At 32.4% G+C, this 17598-nt stretch overlaps 4 protein-coding genes across 10 annotated transcripts in view; 3 read left to right on the forward strand and 1 right to left on the reverse strand.

Moving 5' to 3' along the window:
• The window catches only part of LOC126773636 (sec1 family domain-containing protein 2-like), a 157841-nt gene that overhangs the window by 109207 nt on the left and 31036 nt on the right, over nucleotides 1-17598 (reverse strand). The gene's annotated exons all lie outside the window — the stretch shown is intronic.
• The window catches only part of LOC126773637 (glutathione hydrolase 1 proenzyme-like), a 57434-nt gene that overhangs the window by 19911 nt on the left and 19925 nt on the right, over nucleotides 1-17598 (forward strand). For 4 of the 6 annotated variants that reach the window (XM_050494632.1, XM_050494630.1, XM_050494629.1 and 1 more), the window contains one exon: nucleotides 12168-12389. In XM_050494632.1, coding sequence (XP_050350589.1) covers nucleotides 12168-12389 — 222 coding nt within the window. Of the gene's footprint in view, nucleotides 1-2899; nucleotides 3064-10711; nucleotides 11076-12167; nucleotides 12390-17598 lie in introns of those variants that run through there. The other 2 variants (XM_050494628.1, XM_050494626.1) reach the window with 2 other exon arrangements.
• Nucleotides 9180-10215, forward strand: LOC126773651 (uncharacterized). Its single transcript, XM_050494659.1, has one exon. The coding sequence runs from the start codon at nucleotides 9307-9309 to the stop codon at nucleotides 10027-10029; it is 723 nt and encodes a 240-aa protein (XP_050350616.1). The 5' UTR covers nucleotides 9180-9306; the 3' UTR covers nucleotides 10030-10215.
• LOC126773658 (nuclear protein 1) lies at nucleotides 15528-16235 on the forward strand. The gene has a single exon (XM_050494668.1). It carries the CDS (start codon nucleotides 15627-15629, stop codon nucleotides 15828-15830), a length of 204 nt encoding a protein of 67 aa, XP_050350625.1. The 5' UTR covers nucleotides 15528-15626; the 3' UTR covers nucleotides 15831-16235.

Genomic DNA, 17598 nt, shown 5'->3' on the forward strand with positions numbered 1-17598 from the left:
CACTACACCAATGAAGCCATCAAGTAACTGAGTATTAAAGCAAAGATGGCAGACAGTCATGTATAGGATTTGGCTGAAAAAGTTCATATTTATAGTCTTGAGGCAGTTAGTGTGGATTTTCGTTGAAAATTTTATTATTGTTCAGTAAAATAATTACTAAATTCTGTTATAATATGTTTACAAAAGTAATCTAGTCTTCTGAAGACTGCTAATTGATTTAAAATATGTCTGACGGGATTTTATGTTTATTAGATTTATGAACTTGTCTAGAGTTATTATTCTAATCCTGAACAAACTACTAGTTTCAACATATGGCGTTAAATCCTAACCAAACAGAGTTGGTTATATTGACATTTAATTTTTAGTTTGTTATTATTTTTATATAGTACATGCACCACCTACCTCATATACTACGAGTAATTCCTTACACCGTAGGTTGCCTGGAAGAGATCGCTATGTAACGATAAGGTCGCCGGATGAAACTCTGCCACATTGATACCCATTTCAGCAACGTTGACATAACTTCCCACAAACTTTCCTTTTATAAAAAAAGGACGTTACCCAGTATTGAGCCCTTTTGGATATAAGTTTATAAATCTGAAATCCTGATGACCCTTAATTCACATAAAAAATAAACGTTTTTTTTAAATAACAAGGTTATAAAGATAAACAACATTCCGTTTAAGGAATCAAATCGTAAAGCAGTTAGCAACATACGACAGATATGATAATTGCTGTAATAAAACTCGTAACACCTCGATTTTTTTTTATAAATCGTTCACGTCAATATTGTTGAATAACTTAATTAACTCGTGTACGATATATTGTTGTTGAATGAGTTGAAATTAAAAATGTATTTGATAACTGAAAATATTCTTATTATGCTTTTATTGATAATGCTAATAGCTTTAAATACACTATCATTTACTATGAATTAATAAATTAATGATGACATTTTATGAACATGCTACAATTATACAAATTTCCCTATGTATTGTGTTCAACCGTTTCTTCCTCTTTAATCCTAGATTTTGAATGGCGTCATGATTATCATACACGTGCCTTGTCATCGGAACTGAACTAATATGTGAAATTTCAACACCGTCTAACAAAATTCATTTGCAAAATTTCATATAAACAAACTAAGAAACAAACACACAACATATAATACACACACCCATGATCATAATTAAAATATTAAAACGTATAGGTCTTTTTAACGTTAATAAATAATAAGCATCAATTTATGATTATTATTATTATCGTTAATGTTTATCATGTCATTTTGCGATGTAAGCAAATTTTCGATATATTAAAAAAAGACCTTATAGCTTAGTCCTCCTTTATATCATCGATCTCAATAGAATAACGAACTCTAATGCGGGTTAGAACATAAATATTACTTACCCATTCTCAAGTTTATATATTTACCTTATAATAGAACAAGCCACTGTGAAATTTATAATATATTCCACAATTTCGTAATAAAATCAGCAACATACACAAATATCTGTCAATTAAATCTTTATCCAGTTTTAATAAGTGAGCTAGCAAATATAACTCTCAACGCTTAAGACACGTCCACAGTAATATTGTCATTATTTTTTACGATATGAATTATAATAGAAAATAATAAGAAACAAAAATGCTTATTCGCCAGTATAGAAGTGACTTTGCTGTTCAAAAAAAAAAAAACAGCGAGTTTCATGAAAATGTCTCTGTGAATTCAGATTACTAATTATAATAATTTGAGAAAACTTTTTTTGGCACCAATATTTCCTAAACCAACAAAATATGTAATTCCGGGAATTTAAATAAGATAAAAGTAATTGAATAATTTATATTATATGAAATAATCAATAATCAATTCAAGTGTTTTTTCCAGGATTCTAATATTAAAATAACACGTAATTTCCTCATGACATAATTAGTTTCCCAGCAAAACTATAATTTTATTAAACGCAAGTCACCGTAACATTGCAAAAGATGTTTTTTTTCAGTACACACTATCGAGAAACGAATTGTTATTTTTTTGTGACCGTACCTATGTAAAAGGTCTTAAGTACCTACTTAACACGTTTTATGAAATAGTGCAAAATCTGTCATTTTCCGTTCCATATAAATTGTTTTATACCAAGAATCTGTCTCAGTGGGAAATGTAAACGCTATGACGCGATTGGAATCACAATTACTTTTATCAACCGTCACCTAATTAATTCGTCTCAATCGTCTACGCGTACATCCATGACCACACATAGCATATTTTAATACCTACCTACTTGTGTTATACACCACATTGCTTTAATTAAATTAATTCATTTTTACTTTATTTAACAACAAGTGTCGGCCTGCGGTTTTACTGCATTAAATTTGTATTACACATAAGTATTTCATACACAGAAAAAAACCAACATGACAAAACACGTCTTCAACTTTATATAATATACCAAGAAACATAGAAACCGCACCCGCCCCATCGCATCAACGTCTCACCTGAATAGCTTCTCCGATCACGCCTTTGCGTGAAGTTATTTACCCCACAATCTTCCGCAATAAACGGACTATCTAACGCAAAAATAATTTTTCAAATCGTACTGTTAGTATCGGAGATAAGGGTGTTCAAACATACAAACTCTCCAGCTTGATACTAGTGTAGATCAAAATTCGACAATTGATAAAATTTATATAAAAATTAATATGTGTAGCTTATAACTAATATCTTTGTCTCTAAACTGTAATTTATAAAAACTTGATTATTCGTTGCAAACTAAATGATTTTTATTGAATAATATTTTTTAAGCATTGAATTATGAACAAGCCTTTTGCTATGACGTGCGAGGTCACTTGAACATATTCGTGGACGGCTTTATGCGGCTTACTCATTCCGCTGTAAGCCTTGCTTCCTATAGAAGACGTGTCGTGCTCTGTGATAGTAGTGATGTGTGATCGAACTGATCGAGAATTATTACGTGAGAGTTCTTTAAAGAAACCGGACCGGAATGGCTGCGTCAAACGGAAAAACCGGCACGTCTTAATCAGGCTACCGGACTCGGATCGCAATAGGTGGGTTTCTTTTGTAATGTGAATCTGGATCGTTCCAAGAGACATTTAAAGTACAGCATTTTCTTACTGAAACTTCTCGTATTTTATTAAGGATTAAAAATATCTCAAGATGAATTGTTGAAATGTTAATAAGAGTTAATTCTACTTGAAAATTTATTAACGAAATATATTTTTAATGAGATATTATCATTAATCATGATGAGAGCGTTATCAAAAAGAATATGTTAACAAGCTACTTAAGGTAATAATATAATTAATTACTTATAGGATAACAATTACTACTCACGTCACCAACTTTTCAAAAACATAAAATTATTTTTCGTCACGTAATGAGTTTTTCAGATAATATTTATTTAATAAAAATGTGTTAGCGGTATTCCGCTTAAAATAAAAAATCCAGTGTTTTTCAATTTTACTCATTATTACAATAATAAATGAGTTATTACTATTAAATCTAACTAGCTGTCTTGTCCGGTCATAATTTTTAATGTCTTCGCCATTTTTTATGTTTTATTATTAATTTGAATTATTGTTAAATGTTTATATAGTATTTATCAATCAAGGGTTTCTTATAAATACAATCGTGTATTTTGATTAATTCTAATCTATTTTCTTATTATCATAAGTACTTTATTGATTAAATATTGTTCTTATTATTGAATTTGAATGGTGTTTGGAAACCTTGTCAACGAACGCCGTATAATTTGTTTCTGTTAATATATATGTTTATTTTTTTTGCTCATTATACTTGAAGGTTCTACCTTCAATTGACCTAAACCGGAAAAACTATAATGTTATATATGAATAGATTATTATCATAATAATTGCAGTACCTGAAATTATTATTGCATAATTTTTCTTATGTTATAATAGTGTACGAGGAGACTGTAAGACTAGTGGCCAATTTGTAAGATTCCTGATGGGTTTGAAATCCTGGTTCGGCCCAATAATAGTAATTGTTTTTTTTATCAATTTTCCTGGCTCAAAAGTTATAGGGATAAAGTTATAGGGATGACAAGATAGAAATGCCACCGAAATAGAGAGAGCATCTAGGGTTGCATACCGTATTACAATATATAGTATATATTTCAGTTTTTTTTATCAGAAAATTTAATAAAAAATAAATCCTAATGTATATAAGATTATTTCATTTTTGCTCTCTATTCTCGTTACTTCGGCATTTACGGAACACGTATTTTCAAATAAATGAATTTGAAATGGCGAAAAGAGAGAAACTGAGCCAATATATATTTATATACTTTTTTAATATAAAATGAGCTACAATTATTTAAATCATGAATTTGATAAACTATAGACTAAATACATTGTGGTCGTTCGGGGTAACCGAGCGCAGTGGGCAAGTATGCGCACCAGCGCCGCGACCATGAGATACGGGCATCTCATGATCCCGCACTGGGGTGATTGTTTGGGCCAATCTTATTTTTATTAGTAAAAAAAAAAAAAATGTTTATAAAAAATATATTTTCTTGTACTTCTTGCATCTTGTAACATTTTTTATGGACCTGTTTTTTAGTTTCCCTTAAAACACAATATATTCTTGGAGAGTATTATATTTTATATGGCTTCCTCTACAAAAATACTATAATTATCAGAAAAAGTATTGACACCCCTTAATATACATGTTTTTGTGGGCATTTTTGTCCTTGAGATTGACAGCCATGGCTAACATAGAGTAGGAAGCCATTATTTCTATTATGGAATCATTCGCGAGCGGTTTTTGAAACAGTAATCCTAAATACATATTAATGTATACTGCTTAAGTAGTTAATTTAATTGGGCAGTGACATATTACAAGAAAAGGGTTCGATATAAATGCAGATAGATATGAGGTAGTAGAAAGCACAAAAAAATGGATTGACTGTGTCAGGAATGACTTGGTACCCATTGATTGTAAAGATGGAAGATTAGTATAAAGATATGATAAAAATAAAGTTAAGAAAGAAGTATAGCCACAAAGATTATAATTTTAAAAGATAACTTGTTTTTTATTCGTTAAAAAATATAATTTCTCCTCTAAAAACTACTTAAGTATAGGATAATGTGAACATTTCTACTCCTCTTTAACGTTGTTTTTCTCATATGAAGTAACTCGATTTGACAGATGAGAAATACCTTGGTGAGTTTTTATCTGCCCACATAGTTTACTGTCAACACAAAGGCCATTAGAGATTTTTTTTCTATTCCTTTATTCAGTTTCTTACAAGAAATACCGGTGAACTTTACTTGTCAGCTTAGAAGCAAGATCATAAAAAGCACTTCATTAAATTGAGCCTGAAGGTGAAGAAAGGAACAGAAACAGGTATATTCTTTTTAACTACACATAAAAGTAAAGGTAAAGTAATATCTTGTAAATGTTCTACTGCTGAGCTAAGGTCTTTTCTTCTGTTATGGAAAAGAAGCACGTTGCTTTAATGTGTTATCAATATTTCATCCGAAACGCAAGTTTCATTGACCGCCCAGCACGAGATGATTAAGCACAAATTAAGCACATGAAAATTCCATAATTCTTGACCGGATTCGAACGTTTGTTAGTTAAAATCTTCATCTTCAGTTAAAATAACGTGTTCGTGATAACTAACATGTTTTAAATTGGCGTGTTTACTCTAAAAATAAAAAATAATATGTCAAAAACAAATACATTCGATAATAAGCTTTTTTAATGAATACGTGTACTGTATATATACATATATGTAATGCTCACAAGGTTGTGGTGTCATGAATATCAAATGTGTGTGCAAATTTGCAACTGAATTGGTTTTGTTATGGATCAAAATTTAGTTGCAAGATTTGATCTACACACACTGAGACGAATATTTTGTTTTAAATGATATATTTATATATTTACTTAATTGTATTCCAATCGATGAAGGAGTAGGTATATACAAACAAACCCTACATTTACATATTCCATGCGATTTGCTAATAGCTCTTTTATGTTATGCAAATAGTTTTTGATATAATACAAAACTTTTCTCCGTCACAACTTCTATCCACTTTAATTTTAGTTCCAAACTTCTGATACGAACTTCTCTGACATTGAAGGCGCCATTTTTTCGTAAATCCATAATGAATATAATAGATTATCTAAGATTTTGACTAATGGTATTGCGTCAATTCATTAATAGAGTTGTTCGTATGTGTCTGTGTGGAATTTTTTGGTTGGAATAGGCTAAGTTCATGTGTATCTATTTCTATGGCTCTATTGCCTAACTTTCGTCTTTCGTCTTCATTCAAGACGAAAGTCTTCAACCAATGCGTCTTACCTGCCATGACATACGGTGCCGAAACGTGGACACTAACTGCGGGACTAGTCCACAAATTCAAAGTCGCTCAGCGTGCTATGGAGCGAGCTATGCTCGGAGTATCTTTGAAGGATAAGATCAGAAATGAGATTATCCGGAAAAGAACCGGAGTCACCGACATAGCTTGCAAAATTAGCAGGCTGAAGTGGCAGTGGGCTGGTCACGTATGTCGTAGGACCGATGGCCGTTGGAGCAGACGAGTCCTAGAGTGGAGACCGCGAATCGGCAAGCGCAGCGTAGGGCGCCCTCCAGCCAGGTGGACCGACGACCTTAAGAAGGCGGGCACCAACTGGATGCGGAAGGCGGAGGACAGGGAGCTTTGGCGCACCTTGGGAGAGGCCTATGTTCAGCAGTGGACAACGATTGGCTGTTGATTGATTGATTGATTGCCTAACTGGCTAAAAAGATATTGGAAAGATGCAGACAGTGAAATGGACTTAGTTTTAGGATATTCATAATTAATTAATAAACAGGAGGAAGGAAGTAATTGTTTATGGAGCCAGAGGCCATATGTGAGTACGTGGGATGCTCATGTAATATGAAATATATATATACTAGCTGACCCTGCTTACTTCGTTGGACATTTTTACTTGTGATGAAATTATGATTGTAGTTCGGTTAGTATTGAGTGATTTATTTCCTGACTGGTAAAAGTCGCGTTTGCCGAACATAAATTTGTCAACAATAAAATTGTCTCGCGTGTGCTATTTTAAATTATCTCTTAAACTATGCAACCAAATAACATACTGTAAAAACAAATTTTATTTGGATAAAATTTCCTTGGTGACAAAGCAATTTATTTATAAATAAATTGACGTGTTGTATATGAAAAAAACCGTTCAAGAAAGAAATATCATTCAAGAGAATACGATACGGTCTCGGTGCCATACCTATGTCGTATGATAATACGACATATCTTTATTATAAAGAGATATCTTTAACTATTTGTCGAAATTATATGCAGTAAAAGGGAAAAGTCTTTTTTTAAACACTTGAGACGATAAGTTTACTTATTTTGATAAGAATTCATAATTGTTGATAATATGATCAACAATACCTAACGATTTAAATTATATAATATTTTTTTAATTTAAAAACTTCTTTTTGTGACTTAAATATAAAAGTTAGACATATTCTGTCGTTGAATTTTATTGTAGACATTATAAAATTCTACAACTTTTCTCACGAATTTAATCATATGTCTCTCATCCTCAACGTTCGTAAGAAACGTTTTCGTTCGACCTTTTTTTCTCCGACTTACTTTGCAATTTTTCGGGTTAATATATAGCCTATGACACTCACAAATAGTGTAGCTTTCTATTGGTAAAAGAATTTTCAAAATCGGTTTACTCAAACTTTACCTCTTTATAATAATAGTATAGATATATATCCTAATGAACGCGAATGTTTATGAGGATGGGTGGATCTTTGTTATTTATTCACACAAAAACTTTTCCGTAAATCTTTTCAATTCAATAATGAAATAATTTTTATTGTATATTGAAGTTTGTAAAATCTTTACTTTCCCAAGCCAAGAAAAACACGTCCTTCGTCCTGCGTCCGAGCTCTCTCTTGTCTAATGAGAGTGCGGAAATGCATATATATATATATATATATATATGTATATTTGCCAACAAAACCTTGATGCAATTTCAGGATTATATAATTATAGATTGCATAATATATATTACATATTTCGTTAATGAAGTATTTCCTATCAAGTTTTAACAGAATAAAGTATGTGAAATTTTTTTTATAAATATATGGTACGTATCATGTACATAAGTATAAAATGTTGACATAAAACAATTAAAATTCTAAAATCAAGGCACGAACAAGTTAGAGGTGAACGTCTTTGGACAGGAAATCGAACTTTTTGCTATCTAGAATTGTCCGATAAAACGCTACAATTTTATTAATCTATGGTCTGTTATGATAAAATATTAACTCTATGATTTTTTTACATTAAAAATAATTAAAATCTACGAATAATATTCAATTCAATTATATCTTATTCAATATACCTGACCTGAGTTAAAGTCTTAATTATTTAAGTGGAATATTAGTATGTAAGTATATAATAAGGATTTTAAACATGAAGGTCACAATTTTAATAGTTCGTAGTAATTTTCTTACATATTAATTACCTAGTAGAAAAATTATTATAAGTATAACCATGTCAATAAATAAATAATAAAAGTACAGTGTCATTCTAAAAAATATCAAATATTTCCATAATTCATAGTATATTATATATGTATGTGTATGTGTACATATATATATATATATATATTGTAGGAATATAGGAATATAGGGTAGTAGTGGGAGGAAGTGTATTTAAAGGAGGGTGGACGGTAGACAGGTCTCTTTTTGCTATCGTGTGTTCGGTCGATTGGTGTCATACTGTGTTATTTTTGTAATCCATTGCGATTAAGTTTGTTAGTGTCGTGTTGCTAGGGTTAGTTTTGAATTAAATTAGGAGAATTGTTGTTACATAAATTCATTAGTAAAAATTGTCGAATAGTTTGTGATTTTGTAAAATTGATTAAATTTATTATCTAGTTTTCTGTAATTTTGTTTTTAAAAAAAAATCCCTTCTGATCTGGTTTCTAAGATCAGAAATGGGATACTAACTTATTCAGCCCACTACGGCTTGGCCTAGCTCATAATATTTTTTTTTCTTTTTGCTTTTATTATTTTTTTTTTTTTTTGAATTACCCTCATTTGAAGTTGTAATTTTTTTTCTCTTTAAAAAACAAATTTATAATTTTCTTCATTAGTTGTTTCGCTGGATTACTTTAAATATCGTGTCGTATTGTTGTTAAGTATATTTGTTAGAGAAAATAGTTAAGATTAGGAATAGTGTGTGCTGAGATCGAGTGATTTCAAGGTTGAACGATATTGCCGTACCGTACTCAATATGGTCCGTATTGAGTGCAACCACCGACAGCAGAAGTGGCCTGCGGTTATGTGGAAGTTACAACTGACTCTCAACATAACAAAACACAAGACGACGCGATACTCTGCCTTGAACTTGCTCATAGGCGTCGAAGCGGCTACACCGCTCATACGCAGCTTGATACGGGATGTAGCTCTTGAAGGTTCCAGTGGTAATCGGGAAGCCATTCGTGAGATGAGTCGACAGAGAGCGTTTGAACATATATGTGACAATCAAGCCCGTCAGGACGCCTACGTTAACAGGAGACGTAAGCCAACTCAAACCTTTGAACTACACTCCTTAGTATTTGTTCGTAAGCAGGCGCAGTCAACCGGGAAGTTAGACTCGTGTATGCGAGGACCTTACCGGGTGGTGAAGATACTTCCACACGGTCGCTATGAGCTGCAGCTACTGGCTGGCTCGTATGGCAAGTCGACTCAAGTGGCTGCGGAATATATTGTTCCGTGGCGTGGAGAATGGACCCCTGATGTTTGTGCTGCTTTCTTTGATGACGCAGATACTGAAGAAGAGGAATTAATTGCCGGTGTCGACCTGCGTCCCGGTGTTGTACAGCCTGTGGAAGAGATCGAGCCGCAACAAGGAGCCTCAGGAATACAGAGATTCTCAGAACTAGCTGCCTCCACTGTGAACGAAGAAAATCCCCTGCTCTCCGTCCCAATCGTGGAAACGGATCGTGACAGTTGAAAATAAAGAAGCCCGGGGACGGTCTTCTGTCAGGAAAGGCCGTGTAGGAATATAGGAGGGTAGTAGTGGGAGGAAGTGTATTTAAAGGAGGGTGGACGTTATACAGGTCTCTTTTTGCTATCGTGTGTTCGGTCGATTGGTGTCATACTGTGTTATTTTTGTAATCCATTGCGATTAAGTTTGTTAGTGTCGTGTTGCTAGGATTAGTTTTGAAATAAATTAGGAGAATTGTTGTTACATAAATTCATTAGTAAAAATTGTCGAATAGTTTGTGATTTTGTAAAATTAATTAAATTTATTATCTAGTTTTCTGTAATTTTGTTTTTAAAAAAATCCCTTCTGATCTGGTTTCTAAGAATATATATATATATGTATATATATATATATATATATATATATATATATATATATATATATATATATATATATATATATATATGTGCTCCTAATAATTTTTATTGAGCAAAAACTACTACTTACCTATTAAGTAATATTTTTTACTCTGACATGTCTTTAAAGTATATTTAAACAGGTAGGTAGGTAATTACATGTTGCCTTAATCTTAATTTCTTATTCTCATAAATACGAAGAGCGCCATCTATCGAAAATGTAGAAGTATTAGGAAGCGCCAGCTTCACAAGGAACCGGCATGAACAGCTGTTTTTCGTATCGATTTTCCCGCACTCGCAAACAAGTTCACTGCATTAAGCCTGCACTTACGTATTTGTAACAGGCAGATCTTAAATTACAAAGTGATATATTAACGTTTGCTCAACATAAAAAAATAAAAAGATACAGTTAAACGGATTTCCTCTGAAGATCACGTTTTTAGGTTATGTTGTTATTGTGTTCAAACGAACTGTCAGAACGTGCAGTGATAAAAATAAAAACATGGAGCAATCAATACGAAGTGGACTGCACCGACGAAACTTTATAAGTACTCATGTGGAGGATATTCCTATGGACACTATTCGATTAGTGTCACCAATCAACAGATTCGCTATTTTACAAGGCAATTTTAATTATGACGATGATTTCCCTGAAAAGTGAGTAACTGCGTCACAGTTTTTCTGGATAAATACATTTTCACAATATTATCAAAACCTATGATATGTTTAGAAATATCTCGAGATCAACGACATTACATAATATGTATATAAAAATCTTTGACTAAGACTAATTACTTTACTGGTAGGGCTTTGTGCAAGCTCGTCTGGGTAGGTACCACCCACTCATCAGATATTCTACCGCAAAACAGCAATACTTGATATTGGTGTGTTCCGGTTTGAAGGGTGAGTGAGTCAGTGAGCCAGTGTAATTACAGGCACAAGGGACATAAAATCTTGATTCCCAAGGTTGGTGGCGCATTAGATATGTAAGCGATGGTTGACATTTCTGACAATGCCAATGTCTAAGGGCATGGTGACCAATTACCATCAGGTGGCCCATACGCTCGTCCGCCTTCCTATTCTATAAAAAAAATTAATAGGGTTTCAATTAATAAGGCTATATATTACTTAACATTATTTCGATACCTATCAGACAATAATATTATAATTATCCATAAACTTTTAAGCCTTTAAAATTGGCTAGCACAGAAATAAAAAAGTTACGTATTATAAAATAAAATTAACTGTGTAGTTGCATAAGAATGACAAAAGCAAAGCTAGTGTTTCCTATTTAAAATTACACTAAGATATTTTTAAAAAATACCTCTATTTGTACTATATTTTTAAAATATTTATTAATAGTTTGAAAAAAAAAACAAATGAAAATATGGACTAATGCCATCCATGACCTAACTAAACATACGTGAATAGCAATTAACATTGGTGTTATAAAAATATCATCACGTTAATGTATAATTATACAATCGCCATGTACAACGAATTAACTAGATACAATTACATACATAAATAATGTATGGCTAATTGCTTGTAATAACGATCAGAAAAAAATAACGAATCACAATAAAAAATATTTATGAATGCTAAGCGAGAGAAGTTTCTAGAAATTGTAAAACGTTTTCCTAGGAGTCATCTGTTTCTTACTATTGCACACGAGATGGCGCTATGACACTAAATTGCAAATGGTCTCTAACCTTGGTCCACAAAGGCTTAATAATATTCTTGTTTCAGGCCTTACAAGTTGAAAACGAAGATCATAATATCAGCACTAATAATTTTAGTTCTGGTATCAGCGTTGAGTGGTTACCTTATTGGTAAAGCTGATTATAATGCGAGGAAATTGTCAGCGCCTCCGGATCCAATAAACCCCCTGCCACCGTCACCGTCATGGCTCCATGTGTTCAAGAAGGCAGCGGTTTGCACAGATGCACCGCATTGCTCCGAAATAGGCAGGTACGTCAATAAGCTAGAATAACAAAAATCAAATAACACAATGTATAAAGGAATAAACAGTATACTCTAAGCCACATTTGGATAAAACCAATTAGTTACTGCATCACTACGCTATATTTATGCCCTGAATACAAATTTTGAAGACCCATACTCAAAAAAAACCGTCAGTATTATTTAGTACCATTAGTACTAATGGTAGCGCTATTATCTAACCTTCTCCTCAAAAAGAGGAGAGGAGGCCTTTAGCCCAGCAGTGGGACATTCACAGGCTGTTACGGTTACGGTAGTACTAATGAAAACGAACCGGGAAGAAATTGAATACACTAAGTCAAAATAAAGAAATCTTATTTTATACCTACTCATACTACTGTACTACTACTCGTTTGAACAAACTGATACATCTTCAAATTTTCATATATTACCTGAATCGTGATTTCAAATGTTTCAAAAATATCCTTTTTTTTATATTTAGAAGGTGGACTGACAAATTGACCACCTGATGGTAAGCAGACATGGCGCTGTAAGAAATAATTGCCATTCTTTTATCGCCAATGTGGCACCAATCTTTGGAACTAAGAAGTTAACATGTAGCCTGCACCTGTTATTACACTAGCTCACTCAGACTTCAAACCGCAACAAGAGAATGTATGGAGTTACCTACCCAAACGAGCTTGCACAAAGCCCTACCGCCAATTAAAACTTAATTTTCAACATATTAGTCGAGGATCATAACCAAACCCATTCAGTTGACTGTTACATTAATATCTGTTATATCTATCTATTTACAAAAGGTCATAAGTAAACAAAACAAAAATACACTTTATACACTATATAAATAAGAACGTAAAAATGAATGTAACTAACTAAAATAAACAAATAATAAATAACTAACTGTTTGTCAAATCCATCTTTAAGTCGCATACCGCAAGTAATATATTACATATTTTTTCCTAGCCTTTTTTGAATAATTATTACATATATAGTAATATTAAAGGCAAGGGGAATATATGTAGATAATAGTCCAATATAGATAAAGATTGAGCATATTTTAGAACGTATTAAATAATTATAATGAAAAAACTGAAAGACTAAATAGACTATAGCAAAAAAAGTTTTAAATGAACTTGTTTTTAATAAACTGGTCACTAGAAACTTTTATTTTGCTTACAGCTTAACAATACTCTCTGATCCGTATTACAGATGCTATCGTTTGATGCAATTTATTACATACTTTGGTTTTATCTTTAAAATGAATGAACTCCTTACCTGGTTATAAAAATAGATTTTTCTAAAGTACAATGATGCATTACAAATGTTTGTGTCTTTTTTTATTTACAGATTTGATCATTCGTGCATACTATCAAAATTAACATTCCAATATATTTAATAAATACACCACACTTAACACACTATATTCTTTTTACATATTATTGTTAATTAGATGAATAAATATAATATTCAATGGTAAGGGGAAGATAGATTAAATTTTGATAAACTTAAAAGAAAGCTTGTTACAGAACCCAATTTTTATATATATTAGAATGTGTGTGAATGTGATATATGTGTGACAGCCTGTGAATGTCCCACTGCTGGGCTAAGGCCTCTTCGTCTTTTTTGAGGAGAAGGAATGGAGCTTATTCCACCACGCTGCTCCAATGCGGGTTAGTGGAATACACGTGGCAGAATTTTAGTGAAATTTGACACATGCAGTTTTCCTCACATTGTTTTCCTTCACCGTCAAGCACAAGATGAATTATAAACACAAATTAAGCACATGAAAACTTCAAAGGTGCTTGCCCGGGTTTGAATCATTGGTTAAGATTCACGCGTTCTAACCACTTTGCCATCTCGGCCCATTTATACTAATTAATTTATATTAATTAACTTAACAAAATTTCAAAATTGTAAAAAACTTGTATTTGCGTATAATTCTAATTTTATTTCGTATATCATTAAAATTTTTACGGCTAATATGTACATATTTCTAAGTCTCACTTACTTTCCTTTGTGCGTATTAAATTGAAATGGGATACTATCAATATTTTTAACATTCAATGGTTACTATGGAGATAGCTTTAAAACATTTGTATTAAATAAACATTTTTATTTTAAATTTTAACTTATAAAGTCTATATTTACTACACTTGCAAATAGCGACTCAGTTTAGTTAGAAATGCTATTCACGGATAGATGGCGTTCTTATATTTTGCATCTTCTTAGCCTTAATACATGCAAATTTTAAATAATATGCACGGCCAGACTACAAAAAGATATTTTAATTGATATCAACGGATAAAACATTACATCATTCAGTTTTTATTTAGGTACTGTTTACCAAGTACCATAGAACACTTACAATTTAGTTGCTTCTGTACTTCATATAATGTTGCCCACACATGAAGTTTCTACCACTTAGTTGGTAAACAAATCGATATTCATAATATTACAAATCGGTCTCACAGTAGGCACCCTTAGGACACGCGTATTCTGAGCCCTCAAAATGGGCGCCCAACATCCGGCTGGGTATCTTAAGGACTCGCCCCTCGCCCGGTGACGCTGTCGAGGCCATTTGGGCCAACAGCAACAGTCAATTCGTAAAAAATATATATATTACAAATAAAAATGACATAGTTAATGACCATATTACATATTTTATATTAAAAATATTATAAGCCACCTGACACAGACTAATTTATATAATTAATGAATTCCTGTACTACCTACGTAATTTAAGTTTGATAATAGTGTTCTAATTCTTATCATATAATAATAATATTTGACCTTTTCAATAATATAACAAAATTTGACCTTTAAAAAATACACAACCGCCGTTTTTTTTTGCGGACACTGTAATCATTGTAAGAGCTACATCGTATAACAATATCTTATTTGGAAACGGAAATCAAATTGTCATTATAATAAATAACAAAACAAAATTGATAAAATAATTATTTTAATGCGTATAAGATTGTTATACCATTTTGTTATGGCAGCCCAAACCGGCTTACTCACACACTTGAACAAGAAACATCCTTCATAATCGGGTCGCTGCTGTTCTTCTAACCAATCACGTATCGAGAATTTTATCGACGCGCATGCGGTCACTGACGTGTCTGCCTCGGCCTATAAAAGCGGTGCTCCACCCGCATCGACGTACATTAATAAAACAAATCTCTTGTGACACGGTCACTGCAATTAATAAGTGTTTTTCTTTGTGAATTAAAACTAGTCATAAATATGTCTGAAGCTTTCTTTGATGAATACGATTATTACAACTTCGACCACGATAAGCACATTTTCTCCGGACACAGTGGCAAGCAGCGCACCAAGAAGGAAGTAAGCGAGCACACTAACCACTTCGATCCTTCTGGACATTCGAGAAAAATCGTTACGAAGTTGATCAACACAGAGAACAATAAAAAAGCAGCAAATAAACATTAAATGATTTTCTAAATAACGGACGACTATGGCTTGCAAATGGAACGTCGATTTAATGCCAAGCGAACGGAGGACATTATGGCGGATACCCGAAGAAAGCACGGGTCGCTCGTCGTTGAGATCAGTGGAACAGCCGAGATGGTTTCTGCTGACGCAGAGCTTTTATTATGCACACTATAGTGGAAGATTACGCTGGCGGAGCCGACGTGCTTCATAGCCACACCGGTCAACGCTGGGGTGAATCTATTTTGAACAACACCGTTCCAATGACTGATCTCATCTCTACTGGGCTTGTTGTAAAGCCCAAAATCTCTGTGTTATTAATTTCTAGATAGATTACGTTATTGTATCATTTCGTGGTACGCATGTGACTGTAATAATTTAAGGTAAATAAAATAATTTAAAGAACCGGTTTTTTTCATTTAATATTTGTTTACAAAGCGGAAAGATTGTTACGAGGTTGTTGGCTTTCTTGGCACCTACGCGCGATTGGCACTTTGGTCTGTATATTAAATTGTTTATATACAAAAAGAACCTTGAGCGACTCGACTGTCTCACATGACCTTGTTCAATATTATCTATTCTATGTACCAGTTCTTTTGCGTTTTAAAAAATAAATATTTCTATACTGTTTATAGACTAACAGCTGCGTACTAGTTATCTTGACACAATTTCCAGTTTATTCTTATATACAAGAATTGGTATATAATTTAAAGCGAATTAATGCATAATATATTATGTTGTCCTTTTAATATATTCACCTATTATTATTATTTTTTGATAATATTGCTTGTAGGTAGTAAGTTATTATTTAATTATTAGTCTAAAATCAAATAATCCTCGTTTGTTAATGATGATTTTATTACAGTTACTTCTCACTTTTATTTACTTGAATCGGACAATGAACCGCGTGTCAAAAAATTAAAGAACGTCATAAATTTTAGGCTAGTTGTTTACATTCCGAATTATCGCTCAGTTATATTGTAATAATATGCTAGAACATTATTCACACACGGCCACCTGATCTCAAACTAACCAGAGCTTGTGCTATGAAATCCAGACAACTGATATACTACTTTTCTTTTGTAAATACATACTTATATAGATAATTACACCCAGACACAGGACAAACAGACATGTTCATGCACACAAATGTCTGTCCTGGGTGGGAATCGAACCCACAACCTTCGGCGTGAAAGCCAGGTATCTATCAACCACGCCAACCGGCTCGTCGAGTTATTATTGCGTTTTAACATTTATTTGGTAAACAATAGCGAACTTGTTTGACTGGTATTTTAATATACGAACACTTCATATAAATGCAGATTCTTATAATATAATCAATTTTTTTATTTTTTATAACTCGATACAAAAAGTTCAGTATATTTATTTTGAATATTTCTAATTGGATTTTCACTTATATTGGAAGGTAGAAACGAAGTAGTAAAATATTGTTTTATTTAATACTTATTCTGCTACTTGTAAGTTGTAGCACCCGCGTCTTCATAATTATACCTACTGAACGCAGATGATCACATTTTAACATTAAATTTAAATTATCCATATACCCTCATTTTTAAAAAAATAACTTTAAAAACTTACAAACCCTGTTTGATATTATTGTTACATCGACTTGATTTTTTTTCATGGAATAGGCAAGCGGAAGAGCATATGGGTCACCTGATGGTAAGCCGTCACCAACGCTCACAGTCAAAAGACATCGCTCACACTGTCCATCTATCTCTTTTCTAGATCCCGTCTTTCTAACATT

Source organism: Nymphalis io, chromosome 15 (assembly GCF_905147045.1).
Source record: "Nymphalis io chromosome 15, ilAglIoxx1.1, whole genome shotgun sequence".
NCBI lineage: Eukaryota > Metazoa > Arthropoda > Insecta > Lepidoptera > Nymphalidae > Nymphalis > Nymphalis io.

Bases quoted from the DNA above. Each gene is read 5' to 3' on its own strand.
- LOC126773651 (XM_050494659.1), top strand. From the start codon at position 9,307: ATGGTCCGTATTGAGTGCAACCACCGACAGCAGAAGTGGCCTGCGGTT.
- LOC126773658 (XM_050494668.1), top strand. From the start codon at position 15,627: ATGTCTGAAGCTTTCTTTGATGAATACGATTATTACAACTTCGACCAC.